This window comes from Sphaeramia orbicularis, chromosome 13 (assembly GCF_902148855.1).
Source record: "Sphaeramia orbicularis chromosome 13, fSphaOr1.1, whole genome shotgun sequence".
Classification (NCBI taxonomy): domain Eukaryota; kingdom Metazoa; phylum Chordata; class Actinopteri; order Kurtiformes; family Apogonidae; genus Sphaeramia; species Sphaeramia orbicularis.
In genome coordinates, this window is record NC_043969.1 from 9,749,456 (window position 1) to 9,766,794 (window position 17,339).

Consider the following 17,339-nt stretch of genomic DNA (forward strand, 5'->3'; position numbering starts at 1 on the left):
TGTGTCTAGAGGATTAGAGAGGGGAATCATCTCTCTGCTCCTCCCCCTTCTCTCTCCCTCTCACTCACTCTCCATCACTGTGTTTACCCCCCCCACTCTTCCTCCTCTCTTACTGCTCCACCACCACACAAACCATTTTCGACTACTCTCCCTGTCATCACATACCCCTTTGTGATTTTTTTTGGCTTCCATTTATGTTTTTTGCTATCAGCTTCCTCTTCTCACATGTGTGCAAATGGCAAGGATGATCTTTGCAGTTTACACATGCATACACTCACCCTTTCAGACAGACAGACAGAGAGGGAGAGAGAGAGAGAGAGAGAGAGAGAGAGAGAGAGAGAGAGAGACGAGGGCAGTGCCCTGTGCGAAGATACTGAACAGACACACGGGAAGTGTTTGACGGAGAGAAAGCCTGATGGAATGAGTGTGTGATGGAAATGGAATTAGCAACAGTCATGAAGATTTTAAAGTAATTTACTCAGAGGATGGGATCTCTCTCTTACACACACAAACAGATTTTTGTTTGGTTGTTTAAACCAACATTTAATGAAGATTTACAAAAGGCTGCAGCTGAATGTTAGAAAATAATAAATGCTCATAATAGACCGCTGATCATCATCATTTTACCTCTGTTTCCAGATGTGTATTGTACCGTTCTGGTTGGTGTGGTGATGACTTGCTAGAGGTAGCTGTTGCACATGTGCCTCACGTGCCACTATGTGTGCCAAGCTACAGTATCTGCACAGTGAAGAGGTGAGACAGGCAGGAGGACACAAGGTTGACATGCAAAACTGTCACATTTACAGCACTACCTCCATGCAGTGTGGGTGAGTGGCTTTCTCCAGCATTCCCCAGCTCCCCGGACCAGAGGAGTAGTAATCTATTCTCAGGGTAGTAATGAGTGACTGCACAACACACACACATCGTAATCCATCCCAATCCATGCCAAGACAATCTGGCAGCAGTGTTCCTCACACGTGAAGCGAGTAAGGCGAAATGAGGAGAAAGAAGAAAACCGAAATACACAAACAATTTGGATTCAGTCTACCGCCAGCTGGAGAAAACCCACAACACTAGAATATTCCCTACGTCCTAATGTTTTCGTGAGGTTACTGACAGCTCTGAACATGTCGAGAACATATTTATGCAAAAACACTTAAATATACTCTAACTAGAAGGGCACAAGCTGCTGCTAAGACCATTAACAAAACACATATGACATAGGTTTTTCCTCCTTCCTGTCAATTGGAGTCGTTACTTAGTGTAACTCACTGTTGCTATGGTAACCTGGATGACAGACGGTATAGCCGACCAAGTGCAGAGTTTGCATTTCAGCTGTCACCTTATTCTTTTTGCAGCTATAAGTGACCATATTTAGAGAAAAGGGCATCTCTAAGGGAGAGCAAGGGGTGATGGGTGAGCTCATGCTAAACACTAACTTACTGATACTGTCAAATATCACCACACATTTTCCTGAATATTTGACATTCTGGTTAGTGTAACTTAATAACTACAGCTACAATAGAGATGTCTGTCAAGGATTTTTTTTTACTAAATATAAGCTTTCAGCATCTAACCCGGTGGACAAGGGAGTTAATAAAAGCCCAGTATTACAGAAATCAAAGTTTCTACTTGCCTTCAAATGAAAAATATTAATATAAGAATACTTCAAATATGGCCCAAAGGACATTACTTCATAGTTTTAGAGAGTTTAATGTATTTGTATGGGGGCAAGGCCCTTTGGTGACCAGCATCTTATTGCAATCAGTGGTATTACACTTTAAGATATTTTTACATTGGCTTCACTCTCAAGTCATATTCCCTGCCCCTTAGTTATAAATTAGCCTAGAGGTAAAGTGCTCTCTGCTGTAAAGAGGAAAATGATTCCAGCAAATGTTCTGTTTTTATCATTTCCCAACCTTCCTTCTCTTTCCTTTGTCCAACTTTCATGAAAAACAGTCAAGTAGTTTTTTTTTTGCAATCATTGTGAAATAATAACACCAATTATCACCTTCTTCCTTCTGCAGTGCTTTTCTCTTAAACCAAATCAAGACTTAATAAAAAAGACAGATGACATCATGCTGTTTCACGCTATTATAGAAAAATGGAGCCACTCAACAGTAGACCAGTAGAGTCACAAATGACAGAGTGTAATCAGAGGTTGGTCACTTCAATGCCAATTGCATCCCCAAAAACAAACTCCACAGAAATGGGAGGATATTTTTCCCTTTTAAATCCCTCAGACTGCAATATCCCAAAAGTTAATGATGGAATGTCTCCCAACAAAGATGCCAAAAACTATCAAGCACTGCTGTTTTAAATATGTATGACTATGAAAAGCTTTCCAGTTAAGTTCTATGTTTTCCATCCTTTATTTTCTTGCTTTTTGCCTTTTGTAACTTTGACAATGTCTACATCCAATGCCATATCACAAAGTACAGAATCTGCATGTGAAGGATATTCAGGGGCCCTCAGGCTGAGAACTTACGTAGTAGTGTCACCACAGGGCTTTAACAAATCAAACTCGCAAAACATCTTTTAGGTCTTTTCACCTTTACAGAAAAATCACCTTCATTAACATAAAAAACACATGACAAATAGGTGAAGGCTCCAGCTCTTGCTAATCAGATGAGAGGTGAAAGTACACTTACATTTAGAAAAGATCACATATTCTTTATGGACAGTTTCTTCAGAATATGGTTGACTTACAAACTATTTAAACCTGGTGAGAAGCTGGAAATTTTAAGAGTAAAGATACTTAATATGACCCACTCACTCTATTCACAGGTCATAGAAAACAATTCAGAGCCCTTTACGTACATGTACATGAACTGGTTCAACTCATCCTCTGCTTGTATTTAGATATCTAATTTTACTTATTTAATTTCTCTTTATTTACCTTTTATCTTCCTTTTCTGTATATTTCCATTTGCATTACTGGAATTGAATGGTTTCTCTTTTTTATGGTGAGAAAATCATTTGTATTGTAAACTGGTATCATAAGGCTGACTACTCTAAAGCTCAGGAACAGTATTTCGCTGCCCCTCATAACAGGCACAAAAAAGTGATTCAGCTCCCATATACTTGTGGGATCAATTGTATGATTCTAGTGTTTCAACTTCGTACATTTAAGTAAGTCAATGTATTGTGGGTAATTAAGGTCTGCAATTATGCACCTTTCTGCAGTTTGCACAGTTCTAAGTAGATCTGTTTCCATGGGAACTCAGTGGATTTATGATTGTGTAGGTTAATTCATCAGCAGGTAGCTGGCAGAAACATGTTAAGCTGCTGAACTGAGAGGTGGTCTGAGACCCACAATGCACTTAAACACTAAAGGTGGATGGGTGGGTGGGTAGGGGGGCTTCTGCAGACAGCAAATGTGAAAGCTTACATTTTCACACTGATTAACAGGATAAGAAGCTTTGGCGTACCTCCAGGCACTTGGGACCAAATGTATGTGTGTGTGTGTGTGTGTGTGTCCTTTTTCACACCAGGACACTGAAGGCAATTATGGTTTTAAGCCAGCGGGTTGGAATCAATTATCACATGCCAACTTCCTCTAGCCCATCTGTCTGCTTTTTGAGACATTCATTAATCTACTTCTAACTCTGCTTAATTAAATAATCCAATTATGGAGATTTTATAAACTCATATAGTTAACATCAGAAGCTTCTTTACTAAACTTTTTAATCATTAAGCACAAAAGGTCCTGGCATCAAAAGTAGACATCATATATAGAAAAATGGGTCATAATAGAACTCTGAAAACTAAAAACTGATCAAACACAGCCAAATGTCATATTATGTTGTAAACCCTCCACAAGACTCTTGTTTTTGTAACCTTCAGAAATATCAGAGATAATCCAGATCAGTATCCCTGCAGTGCATCTTCACACTTCATATGGCTGAGGCTGTCATTAACCTAAGCTCCAAGTCTGTGCTCATGTGTGACCAGGACTGTGACTGACACTTGACCTCAGCAGACCCGGCACAGTAATGAAATGTAACATGTAATACAACAAATATTACCTGAATATTATTGTGAAAATGAATATTTTTAATGATAAATGCATGTACAGGAAATCCATCAGAATGATCTTCAGTACTTTGTCTGCTTATAACAGATTTCTGTATAATTTATTCACAGGCGTGGTCACAGAGGGTCAAACAGTCAGTCACTGGTACGTATATACACGGCTCCGTGTTGGATTTGAGTTTAATGTTGTCCGTCTTCTATGGTCAGTGGGCAGCATTAAGTGATCGCTCTAAAAGCCCTCTTCTCTACGTACTTCACTTTATGTCTCCTCTTGAACCTAAGAGGCAAGGAGATGAGGAGTGTTAGAGACAGGCAGGCGGTCACCAGCTGAAATTATAGTCAATATGACCCTTCTGAATCTGTAGATCACTGTTACCCTTGATGACATGTTATGTAATAGTGACAGAGGTCCTTACTTGGCTCTTTCTCGTGGTTCAATCAGGTTCCTCTTCTGCAGGCTCTTGAAGCGGTCCTTGAGGACGCTGCCCTCTGGCTGTACAGTCACAGCATTACATGAGGGGAAAGGAACAGAGACAGACAAACCCAGACAAATCCATGTGAGACCATGTCACTCAGCCCCAAGTCAGCTCACAATTCCCACCCAAATTATAAAATCCCATTCACATCACAAAGGCTGGTTTAGGTATTATTCAGACACATAATTGTTGGAGATAAGAGAGAAGCGCTTGGAATTTTCCGCTGGCAATTAGATAAAGTGAAATTATAATGATCCCTCTGGGGAAAGTGGGTCGCTGCAGTATTAGAGAGTGGGATAAAGCTTAGAATAAGACAATACAGAGTGCTGAAGATAATACACACACCAAATGAACCGAAACTCATTACAGATAAATACAGTGTCCTCACTGGCAAAGGTCAAAGTGGTTGACAAAACACATATTCAAGAAGTTTGTGAAGTACCTTGAGCTGTCGCAGGGAGCCGGCCAATTCGTCACTCAGCTGAACCTCTAGGTCTTGAGGCTGGAACCTGCAAAAAGGGACAAAAACAACTGTTTATGAGGAGAGATCAACACATTTGAGCACATACTGCCCCTAGCAGAAAAAAGCACAGGGTCATAATATAATACACAGTCTCTAAGTGATATTAGGAATAAAAACATGTATGTTAGAGGTTTTATAATGTGAATGTGTTAGTCTGGGTGTCATGTGTAAAATTGAGATGATCTGTTCACTTTGTTCAGTAAAAGAGGGGTTCACAAAGTTTTTCTACATGAGAGTCAAATCTAGTGTTCCTTTGGGCCCAGTCTTACAAAATATGTAATTGCCTTTAGAGTCTTAGTTTTAGTTTACAGCTAGACTTACCTTAGCGCATACATTTTTTACTAACTGCCTTATTCACATAAATGAGCCAGGGAGGGAACATCAGTATGTCAATCACAGCTCAAACTTAATATTCGCGACACATTCGCCATTAACCCTCTAAACCGTAAGCCTAAAATGGTCCACCTGGACTTTTTTTCTTATTTTGACTAAATAAAAGGTAAGAAAATATGCTGTGAGTGAGTCTGTTTGCCCATTTTTCCAGAGCACTTTTTTTTCAGCTCTTTCAAAATCTAGCAGGCATTTACAATTTACTTCATGTTATAATACTGTGAAAATGGCTTCTTTTTCAGCTTCTAGTACAGGGATGAGTGAAATTACCGTAGTGACCCAATAAAACCTATGATGTGCAATGTCTCAGGTTTCGGAAAAAATTGGAATTTTTCCAATTGCATAAACAATGAAACAGTTACAGCCATCCAAACTGCATATCTGCAGGGTGTGTCAGCGATGACATGTCAGGTTTTAAAGTTAACAAAATCAAATGCTAACACAGGTGACAGGTGATCAAATGCTAACATGGCTGATTATAAGAAACATTTAACACCGGGACTTTGATCAGAATGAAGTCGCTGAAAAACACTTTGAACTGGGTACTTTCCATTATAACTATATTATTTATTCTGCATCATATGTCTGCCTGAATGAACACATTAGAGGTGATGTGTTTGGATGGTTAAAAATTACAATATCAAAAATATTTAAAACTGCTCTGATTTCAATAACTTGTGAAAAAAGTGTTGAAGTCCTTAAAAAACAAAATATTTAAAGTAAATCTTTGTACTCAATACATTCTTTTAATGCCAAGATCTTGAATATTGCTCTACTTTTAACTATTTTCAGGATTAATATACTAAAGGACAGCAGTTTTCAAACTTTGTATGAGGTAAGTGACTATAATTGTCCCCTACATGTCACCTATGACTATATAGGACAGTTTCAAGAAGAGAATGATATGATATGATATGATATGATATGATATGATATGATATGAGTGTATGTACTTGAGTCTGCCGAGGCGTCTGGGCTGGGCCTTCTGAGCCTCTTGTTTAACTTTGCGCTTTATCTGTCTCACTGCAGTTGCTTTTTCCTGCTGTTTGATGGAGGCTTTGATGGAACGAAGCTGGAAGAGCTGCTGCCGTTGGTCCACCTGTCGTCGGTCAGCCAGCCGCTGCTGCTCCTAGAACGGGAATTAAAAATACTATTACACTAGTGCTCTGATAATGTGAGAACAAAAAAAAAATCATTGTGTGAATAAATAGTTCAGTTGTACACATATCTTATCCATGTACCTTGATTTTGTCTGCCCTCTGTCGCTTTCTCTGTCTCTCAGTCTTCTTCTCTGCCACTGCAATGGCTCCTACTACCACACTCTCCTCTTCGTCATCTGGAGCCGTTTCTTCTTCTTCATTCTCCTCTTCAACAAGGCCTTCCACCTGCTCCTGGAAGATTGTCTCCTGCAGAAAATATACATCCAACAAAATCAGTGATCTGTGTTGTGCCTGCTGAAGGATTAGCTGAAAGGAGATGGTAGAGCAGGTTTGATCACGTACCTCTGTAGCGGTGTCTTCTTTGTTGACAGTGATTTGTCGCACTATTTTGTCTTCCTCCTTTTGTTTCTTCACTTCCACTTCATGTGCCTCCTGCAGCAAAGCCTGAGTTCACAGAGTGAGGGAGGGGGGAAAAAAGAAACATTAGCCATCACCGTGTTGGTTTAAAGACATTACAAAGCAAAGTGAGGAAAGACAAATACCACCAAAGACATTATATGAAGACTGAGCATTGTACAAGTTTATATTACAGATCATGATTACTGGACTAAAACCACTATCTGTAGGGCAATAATATATCTGTAGTGTGCAGAGGTGTGTGTTACCTGGTGGGAGAAGAAGTCTGGGTTGTATGATCCTCCAGGAGCAATCACCTCCACAGCGGGCAACACAGACGGCTTCTCATTCAATTTCTCTGGACGCTGACAACAGTGACAAACCGTGTTTGCAGCCACATGAGGTCAGAAAAAACTCCACTGCTGTAAACTGTTCCTTTTTAAAACTGTCCTTAAAATGTCACACATTAATATTAATCCTCACCTTTACAAGCTTCTTGCGGGTCTGCTGAAGGTACCAGGGGTCTCCTGAATCTTTGGCTGCATCACAAACAAAAACACATTGATAATTATGCACTTATATAATACAATATTTTTTACACAGATCTAGCTATATTGTTGTTAACTGGACCATTATTATGTTGTCTTTGTATTGACATAGTGTTGCACCATTGTGTGACTTCACATAGCAGGCCATTCTGAAATCAGACATCACATGATGTCACAAAAACATGTTTGTTACCATTACTGCTTTCATTACCTGCTCACAGAATAAAAACCTCCCAGACCTCGATGTCTCCCTAATTCACAAGAAGCAAGAGGCAGCTTCATGGATTACACCCACCAAACCCGTCTTCTTATTCCATGTAAACCTGACCCTTTGGAGTGTGGTGTTATCATAGACACACCAGGACATATTTCCAGAATGTACAATTCTGGCAATAGTCTTTAGATTCCTGGTGGTTAGCTCCCCATTGTTGTTATGGGTTATGCACATTAAAATGTCATCAAGTGTCACACTGGATTTCCTCAATGCTGACTAGGTTAAAGGCAGAACAGCTACAGTGTTTCATACATTTCATTATAGATGGACAGGAGAATACATTCCTGATCAAAATCTTAAGACCAGTTGAAAAATTGCAAGAATTTACATTTTGCACTGTTGGATCTTCAGAAGGTTCTAATTACAGCTTCAAAACGCAAAAAGAAGAAATGGGAGTGAGACCAAAAAAATTTGGAGTAAGCAATTTATTCAAAAAAAGACAATTAAACTGAAATAGGCTGTTCATCAGCTGATTAAAAGTTTAAGACCACAACCTTTAAAAGCCAAAATCTGTGCAAAAATGTGGCTTCAATGTTATTTTGTGTCAGGTATTCACAGTCATGACCTCCTGATGCAAAAAAGCTTTCTCTCTTTGAAAGCAAAGCCTCTAGCAACGTGCCATCACCGCTGAGGTTGAATGCAGTAAGACAGTCATTTTGAATCCACTGTCTAGAACTGATGTCCATTTGTTCTCAATTGGATTTAGATCAGGGGAACACACAGAATTGTCCAAAAGACTGATGTTATTCCTCTGTTCTCAGTCCTTCGTCAGGCATTGGGCATTGTGAACTGCAGCGCTGACCTGTTTTTAAACCCAGTCATTAGCACACAGACGGGGGCCCTCAGTCATGAGGGATGTCCCCTGCAACATCTCCACATAGCCAGCCTTTTAGCCGTTTGACACCATTGTTCCACTGAAGGAAAAGTACCCCAGATCATGATGGCGCCCCCTTCACTGGGCCACTACCTAGAAAACATCTCAAGTGGGATCTCCTTGTCATGCCAGTAATGTTGGAAGCCATCAAGACCATCACAGTGACATTTTGTTATCAGAGGATAAAAGTTTCTTCCACCTTTCAATGTCCCGTGTTTGGTACTCTCTTGCAAAGTCCAAACAGGCAGTTTTGTGGTGTCGGAGGAGACGAGGCCTTTGAAGACGTTTTTTGTTTTTAAAGCCCTTCTCTGGCAGATGCCGTCTGATGGTTATTGGGCTGCAGTCGGCACCAGTAACTGCCTTAATTTGGGTTGAGGATTGTCCCATGTCTTGACAGACAGCCAATCAGATCCTCCGGCTCAGCGCCAGTGAAATTTTTTTGGGTCTACCACTTGACCTTTTTGTTCCATAACCCTGAGGATCTTTTAAGGAATTCAAAATGACTTCCTTACTGCGTCCAACCTCAGCAGCGATGGCATGTTGCCAGAGGCCTTGCTTATGCAGCTCAACAATCTGACCACATTCAAAAAGAGAAAGCTTTTTTGCGTTTACCATCAGGTCATGACAGTGTGAATACCTGACAGAAAATTACACTGAATCCACGTTTGCACAGATATTGGCTTTTAAAGCCTGTGGTCTTAAACTTCTGATCAGCTGATGAACAGCCCATTTCAGTTTAATTGTCATTTTCAGTAAATTGCTTTCTCAAATTTTTTTTTGTCTCACACCCATTTCTACTTTTTGCATTTTGAAACTCTACTTAGAACCTTCTTAAGATCCAACAGTGCAATATTTAAATTCTTGCAATTTCTGCACTGGTCTTAAGATTTTCATCAGGAGTGTAGAGGGTGCAATATTCCCATCCTGAATAGACAATACAAGACAAGACAATATAAAAAGAGTTGCAGAGTGGTGCATTGCTCAACACATTTGAAGTTTCTGCTCAGATGTCCCAGTCTATGACATATGCTGTCAAGGCAGCTGTCAAGATTCTAGATCATTCTACAATAAGCATACTGTGTCTTGTGTTGCAATGAACACCCTAAATAGGCCAATATCTACGGATTTAGATAAAAGAAGTAAACCTGGGAGACATCTTCTTTCAGACTACTCTGATCATAATGTGCTTTCAAGGGAATGACAACTTTTAGGCTATTTTAGATGAAGAAATGTTAGAAAACTGTACTATCTCTGATCTTCACTGCCAAAGTGCTATCTTTTTTTTTTTTTTTTTTAACAGAAATTTTTGATTTTGTTTAATTATTGATCATCCAGCTCCCATCCTACAAGTCCAGGCACACAAACCACTCACACTCTTGTCCCCATATGTCATAGTAGTCTCTGTCTGGGTTGTTGTTGGCCTCAGTCACTGCCTTCTTGACCGTCCTCTCAACAGGCCGTCTGTTCAACAGCTGTTTCTGTCTCCGTGGCACCACGCCTTTGGCTGCCAGCTGCTCGGCCTTCTGGGCAATGCGACGGAGTTTTTTGGCATTTGGTTGCTGGTAGGCCAGCACACTGGGGAAGAAAGAAAGATGATCAATGGATGATGTGTGGCAAGAGTGGAAAAAGCAGGCAGGTGACATGAGGTATGATGTAGAAGTGATGAATACTGGATCATCAGGAGAGTTCGGATTTGATACGGTCTACAACATAGTGTGTGTTTTGCTTTGTCCACTGTCTTGTACCAGCTTGAATTAAATAGATTTCATTTATGTCTGATACAAGGCGTGCTGTTTTCCATAACAGATATAGTATCTGTTTAATGTACTGCAACTTCCGTAAGTACTTGAACAGTAACACAAATTTTGTAGTTTTGCCTCTGTACACCAACACAGTGGCTTTGAAATGGTTTAATAAAAATGTTCTATTAACCATTTAAGAATTACAACCATTTGTTTTTAGAATGTCCCTCCATTTTTTAGAGACCCAAAAGTAATTTGGTAAACTACGGTCATTAAACATATGATGCTTGTTTTTATTACTTGGATGAAAATCCTTTGCAGTCTGACTGAAGTCTGGAAAGCATGGATGTCACCAAACACTGTTTCGTCCTGGAGCCACTTTGCCAGAATTGTATTACACACATCTTCAGTTGCTGCTTGTTTGTGGGGCTCTCTCTCTTCATGTTTAGTTTTCAGTAACTGAAAAGCATGCTCTACTAGGTTACTTTACTGTCAAAAGCCCTTGAGTTGCTTCTGCAGTATGTTTTGGGTCATTACACTCCTGAAGTCCTTTCGGTTTTGCAGCATTTGGCTGAATCTGAGCAGAGTGAATAATCCTGTATACTTCACAGTTCATCCCATCACTTCTATCAAAACCAATTAACACCTGTGCCCCAGTTTCACTGGCAGCCATACATGCCTGTGTTATAACACTGCCTCCACCATGTTGGACACATGACGTGGCATGAGCTTCTTTCCTTCACCAGACTTTTCCTTTTATCTTTATTCTGGTACAAATTAATCTTGGTTTCAACTCTCCACAGAGTGTCTCTCCAGAACTAGGGTAGGCATTTTCAGATGTCTTCTATCAAGTTCTAAACTGGCCTTCTTGTTGAGTGTTACCAGTGATTTGCACCTTGTTGTTACCCATCTATATTTACATTAATGACAGTGTCTTTTGATTGCAGACTTTGAGTAAGACACGCCTACTTCTTCAAATGTGTTCTCGACTTGGGTGGATGTTGTAAAAGTGTTGTTCACCAACGAAAGAATTCTATGATAATCCACTTTATTTGTCTTCCATCATCTGATGTTGCTGACCTCATCAGTAGATTCTTTTTTAAGAATGTATCTGATTGTTGATGTGCTTACACTCAAAGCTTTCACACTCTCTCTGATATAGATTTCTTTTGTTTTTTCAGCTGAATGACAGCCTCCTTTACTTGCGTCGACAGCTCTTTGAACCTGCAAATTTCAACATCTGGAATCAATTACAGACCTCTTATCTAATTTATCTGCCATAGAATAAGTGGGGAACTTGACATACCTTGACATGAAGCTGCTTATTATAAGATGTCTAATTACCTCTGAAAATGGAGGGACTTTGTTAAAAATGGTTGCAATTCCTAAACAGCAATATTTTTGCCTAAGATCCACTAGGAGTGGAGTGAAGGTGATATTACTTCTGTCTGATGGAAAACTAACCAAAGTAAAAACACTCAGTGGAACTGAGTCAACATCAAGAAATTGAAAAGTGTCCTTTGTATGTCCTCAGATCCCAGGAGTCTGTTCACACAACAGCCTCCTGAGCTCCTCTATGTTGGTCTTCACATTTCCAAGAAGGAAATACTGGGAGCGCAAGGATGAGATCATCACTGGACACAGGGCTCAAACATTAAGAAAAATGAAACTAGCTTTCAATATTTTAATGTCAACTGCTCACTATATGTTCATTATGATTCTAGTGACATTTCTAGGAGAGAACTAAGGCATAAAGGCTTACATAAATACTCACTCTTTAGGAGGAGGGACAAGGGAATCATGCTGAAGTATCAGATCTATCCTCAGAGGACGGGATGCTTTGCCTTTCCTCTTCTTCCCTTCGGCTGGTCCTGGTGCTTCACAAGAGAAAGAAAGAATTCCCTTTACTGAAGCACAGACATATAAACAGACAGAAAAAACGTCTGAAGAGGATACTGCTAAGATTAGAAATACACTGGAACAAATTAAGACTTTGCTTAACAAAAATTGAAAGGGAAAAAAAGCCAAAAACATTAAATCAAGACTAGGCCTCCTATCTACTTTCTCTGGAGACATTTCCTCTTTAATACATCTTGTGTGATTTGGTAACAAGAGAGATAATGTTTTGTCTTCAATTCATGTACACAAAAAAGCCATCAACCATGACACAGGAAATAATTTGCATATCACAAGAAACCCTACAATAAACATTTTTTAATCACCTAGACATGTCTGAAAATATATATATTTTTAATAAAAAGACAGGAATCCCTGTATTTAAGTTAGACATGACTCCAAGAAATGCTGAGCCACAGATTTACATATTGATGCCATTCTTTCTAATTGTCTACATGATTTTAGGACATGTTTATTTACTGGTTGGCACAGTGCAATCATATATTTACCTTCCTGTTCAACTTTCTCTGGTTGTCCAGCATCCAAAAAGAACAAACTGTCATCTGTCTTTTCTGAAAGCAGGCCCCTGGAAAACAAAGAAAGAAGAGACTGACACAGTTGGTCTTCATGTTTTCTTTTTCAACTTTTGACACTTGTGGCTGGAAATATTGATTATTTAACTTATTGTTAGATTTATATTCACCAGCCACACTTCTTTTTGAGACCATTGTTCCAAAGTTTGTAGCAACATAAAACACGCTAGAACACAGTTGACCAGTGACCGCAGCGACTCACTGATCTCAGTCATTTATCATCCAATACTACTGGTGTATGAACACCGTTGAAATATATGATATAATTTTACAAAATAAGCAGAAAACCACTGTAGACCAGGCATCAACAATCATGACTGATGAAGTTAAACTATCCATAAACAAAGGCAAAGGATTTTCCTGTCACAGGTCTGTTGGGAAAGGCATCAAGAACACATAAAATGTCCTGCAACAAAATCATCTTTAATTTGACATAGTTTTAGTTTTCAGTAACATTAGCATCAAACTGCATCACGTTTGCTTCACTTACCCTGTCGTCCTCTCCTGAAGTCTGACGTCCTCCAGAAACTCCTCTACATCATTTATGTCGCTGTATTTATTCCAGTTCTTTTTCCTATTCTTGTTTACACGTTTCCTACGGGTACTTACTGGCTCCGACGGGGATTTTATAGGTAAAAAACCTGGTTGTGAAGCAACCACGCGTTTCAACCTTCTGGCCGCCGCCATGTTGGGAAAACAGAAGGGAATTTCGCTCTTCTTCTTCTGAGAGTCGCGCTCTGGGTAGAGAGGTAGTGCCATCTACAGGACTAATAAAGTAAGAACTGGAAAGCTGTCAATAAATAAAAGTTTAAACTTATTAATCACTGTATCATTTATGGCAGTCCTTTCCTACCGTATTCTTCTTTATAATATGGGTATGAGGATTAACTTTTATTTACATACATATGACAGAACCGAGCTATAGTTGTATTAAAAACTAAGTTAACATTTAAAAAAAATAAAAATTAAAAAACAAAAGTAAAAGTGATAGTAAATTTAAATCTGAAAAGCTGAATGTGAATCTTATTTCCTTTTTTCTGTCTTGACTAGTAGGTTCCTTATACCTGAATTCTTTCGAAATAACATTAAAAACTAAAAAGAAGGAACACAAACTACAAAAAGTGTCCAAAATTGGGATTAAATAAAACTTGTTGCGTGGGATTATAGATAAATGTGGTCACTCAGTTATCATGTTGCTGCCTGTATGTAGTATGTTTGTCCCAAATGCATTATGGGTAACGTGTCTCCTATCGCACTCCTATGTTCTTTTTCCTTTTTTTTCCTCCCTTCATTTTATTGCGAGAACAACGCTTTAGAGAGTCAAGAATAAATTCCTATTTTTGAGCTGCAATCGTTGAGTAAAATTTCAAAGGTAAGTAACATCACTTTAATAAAACTTCACTTTATCGTTTGATGATACGTTATTTCTCGGATGAATGTGTTTTTGAGTTTATTTTCGGTGAAAAATACAACGCAGGGCAGTCGAGCTATTATCTGCCTGCTCGGGGAGTGAGGGACCTAAAAAGCACTTGTGATGTGCCCGTTTTTTACTCGGAAATGCGCCTAAAGTGAGGTGTCATCTGACCAAACATTATTCATCAAACGATCCCTTGACATGTTTAGTGTCGACTTCAAAAAGTATATTCCGCTTTCATGCCGTAGTTTTTGTAATCGTCGCTCGTTTTTATCATCACCCTCTTCGTTTTCTATAGCGATTTTTCCTTCCCGTTTACATTCTCGTAGCCAGCAGCCAGCCATCATCTTTAGGTGTGTTACTTTGCCGTTTGCGGTCAGCCTGCAGGGGCGGGGTTGGTTCGTTTTCTTTTAAAATAGCTCATTCTGAATAAAAAACTAAAGGCTCGTGAGCATCCGGGAGAACCGCTCCGCAGAATCGAACAAACCCACGTTCGCAGCGTAAGGGGCGGGGCCAGTCGAGTGAGCATCTCATTATGATTGGTAGTCAAGTCCACAACATCCCGCCCCAAATTATTGTATACGGGAAATGATTGGGTAATACAAGAAAGAGGCCCACAACGATTGGATGCTTAAGCTGTTCTTCTTTGGCTTCAACTATTGCATAAGCTACCTTGAAAATGCTTTGGAAAATGTTTGCGCGCTGATGATTTGTTATCTAGGCCACTCAGAGCAAAACTATCTGTCATGTTGACGTAATGTCTCAAATCGTCATGCGTACAATTGGAAATCCCCATCTCACTTCACTTCCAAGATACACAACACGAGTCTGTGCATGGTTTCTTTGTATTCTATTTCATTATGCTTTCAATAAATTATGCAAAATATTGAATACTACCTTTATGTATGAAATACATTGTTTAATTAAATTTGAGTTAAAGTGATGCAAACTATTCTCATGCAGGTGACCTGTAGTAGCCATGGCCCGTACTAAGCAGACTGCCCGAAAGTCCACTGGAGGCAAGGCTCCACGTAAGCAGCTGGCCACAAAGGCTGCCCGCAAGAGTGCCCCTTCCACTGGTGGTGTAAAGAAGCCCCATCGTTACAGGTGACAGTTCACCTTACCATGTCTGAAGAAGTAGAAAACATAAACACACACTAGAACTTAGATGAATCACTGAATTTTCCTCTAACTCTTTGTTTATATACTGCTGGTTACATACTAAGAAATCATGAAATGTTGACTTGTTTTACTGAATTTGAGGAAAAATGGGTGGAGAATAGTCAGACAAGCTTAAAACTACAATATACTTCTCCAACATAAAATTTTGTATGTTATTTAAAAAAAAAAAAATGTTTTGCCTCCATTCTAAAGGCCAGGTACTGTGGCTCTGCGTGAGATTCGTCGTTATCAGAAATCCACTGAGCTACTGATCCGCAAGCTGCCTTTCCAGCGTCTGGTCAGAGAAATCGCCCAGGACTTCAAGACCGATCTGCGTTTCCAGAGCGCTGCCATTGGAGCTCTTCAGGTCAGGCATCATTTTTATGCATTTAAAAAAAGATTAATCTAAATCTTTGTTTGGTTCTAAATTCTCAAACATGATGTACTCTCTGCAGGAGGCTAGTGAGGCCTACCTGGTGGGTCTGTTTGAGGACACCAACTTGTGCGCCATCCACGCCAAGCGCGTCACCATCATGCCCAAAGACATCCAGCTGGCACGTCGTATCCGTGGGGAGCGCGCTTAAAATGTTTCTGATTTATTATGTGCTATCCTCTTATCCCTTGACCACTCTTTCCATCCCTTCCTTCCTCTGTACTTAGTAGTTTGGTTTAAGGTTCAATATATATATCATATGATTGTGATAACCGTAAATGTGTGATCATGTCTTCTTTGGTGCTACTAGTAGCAGAATTATCTTAGAAATATCTTCATGTATGTTTGAAAATTTAAATCACAGCTACACTCCTCACATTTAAATAGCTAGCTCACAGGAATGCCTTGTTATCTTTATTAATAGGGTGTTTTTGCAAGCCAAGAATAGTGTGTGATCTAATTTGCAAATAGAAAATAGCATTAAGGTTGAGACATTTTCATCTTCAACGGACACATACATTGATATAATGGGTCTTTTGAATTTTTTCTTTTTTTTTTATAGAAATTTGTTGTAGACGTAGTGATTTGTCTTTTTTTTTTTTTTTTTTTACAATAATGGTGTATTTCTACTGTTCAGTGTATCAAAAAATAAGTTTGATTCTGGTCGTCATTTAGAAACGTCATTGTGCTATGATGACACTGCATGGTTTGACAGCGGCATATATGTAGCAGACCTTTGTTGATCATATTTTAATTTTCAGCCACAATTATGTCCAGGTAATGTTATGACTTTTTGTTCCTCTCTCAGGTTGTTATGATAACCTTTTTTTCTACTGTGTTTTTGATTTATGTTTTCAGTCATTTTTGAAAGCAGAATATTTGTACTCTGAAATTCACATACAAACATAATAAACAGATTCTTGTGGTTAAACTATGGGATTTGAGGGTTGTTCAGTGCACAGTCTACAGTGGAGCAGTGTTAGTGGCAGGAGTTGAATACAGCCAATTACTGTAGTACAGTTTTGACGTACTTGCCGATACATTTAAGAGAAATGTTCTATCTACTCATGCGTTTATACACACAGTATCTTACTAATCAACTTAGTCATACAGTATAGTATCTAAATCTGCTTCCACATAAACAAATCACATTTGCTCTATTTGTTACAAAAAATGTGAAAAGAGACATTACACTCTCTACTACTTTATTTTTGACATTTCATAAAATACTAGATATAAGTGTTAAAAGCTGTAAAATTAGTTTTGATCCATGTCCATGATGCAGGTGGGAAAATGAAAGTGTGAGCTGAAAGTTGAGTAATGTTAAAATGTTGATGCACTCTCTTTAATAATTATTTTTGCAACAGGATTCCCTTTTACGATGCTTTCTCAGACGCTCGTGAAAACAAACTGCGCAGTCCGAC

The 17,339-nt window shown here is 39.1% G+C and overlaps 2 protein-coding genes across 3 annotated transcripts; one reads left to right on the forward strand and one right to left on the reverse strand.

Annotated features, from left to right (window-relative positions):
• Positions 1-4,037: 4,037 nt before the first annotated feature.
• Positions 4,038-13,805, reverse strand: nop53 (NOP53 ribosome biogenesis factor). Of its 2 annotated transcripts, none has more exons than XM_030151678.1 (12): positions 13,398-13,805; positions 12,824-12,900; positions 12,193-12,289; positions 10,049-10,251; positions 7,464-7,519; positions 7,250-7,345; positions 6,927-7,028; positions 6,666-6,830; positions 6,378-6,553; positions 4,954-5,020; positions 4,452-4,528; positions 4,038-4,312 (listed from the first exon to the last, which is right to left on the reverse strand). In XM_030151678.1, exons 1-12 carry the CDS (start codon positions 13,664-13,666, stop codon positions 4,252-4,254), a joined length of 1,446 nt encoding a protein of 481 aa, XP_030007538.1. In that variant the 5' UTR covers positions 13,667-13,805; the 3' UTR covers positions 4,038-4,251. The 2 variants fall into 2 exon arrangements, with proteins under 2 accessions (XP_030007538.1, XP_030007537.1); XM_030151677.1 differs by having other exon boundaries at positions 12,193-12,295; positions 13,398-13,799.
• Positions 13,806-14,124: 319 nt separating this feature from the next.
• Positions 14,125-16,849, forward strand: LOC115431368 (histone H3.3). The gene is made up of 4 exons (XM_030151681.1): positions 14,125-14,279; positions 15,285-15,428; positions 15,696-15,849; positions 15,938-16,849. Exons 2-4 carry the CDS (start codon positions 15,301-15,303, stop codon positions 16,064-16,066), a joined length of 411 nt encoding a protein of 136 aa, XP_030007541.1. The 5' UTR covers positions 14,125-14,279; positions 15,285-15,300; the 3' UTR covers positions 16,067-16,849.
• The last annotated feature ends 490 nt before the right edge of the window (positions 16,850-17,339 follow it).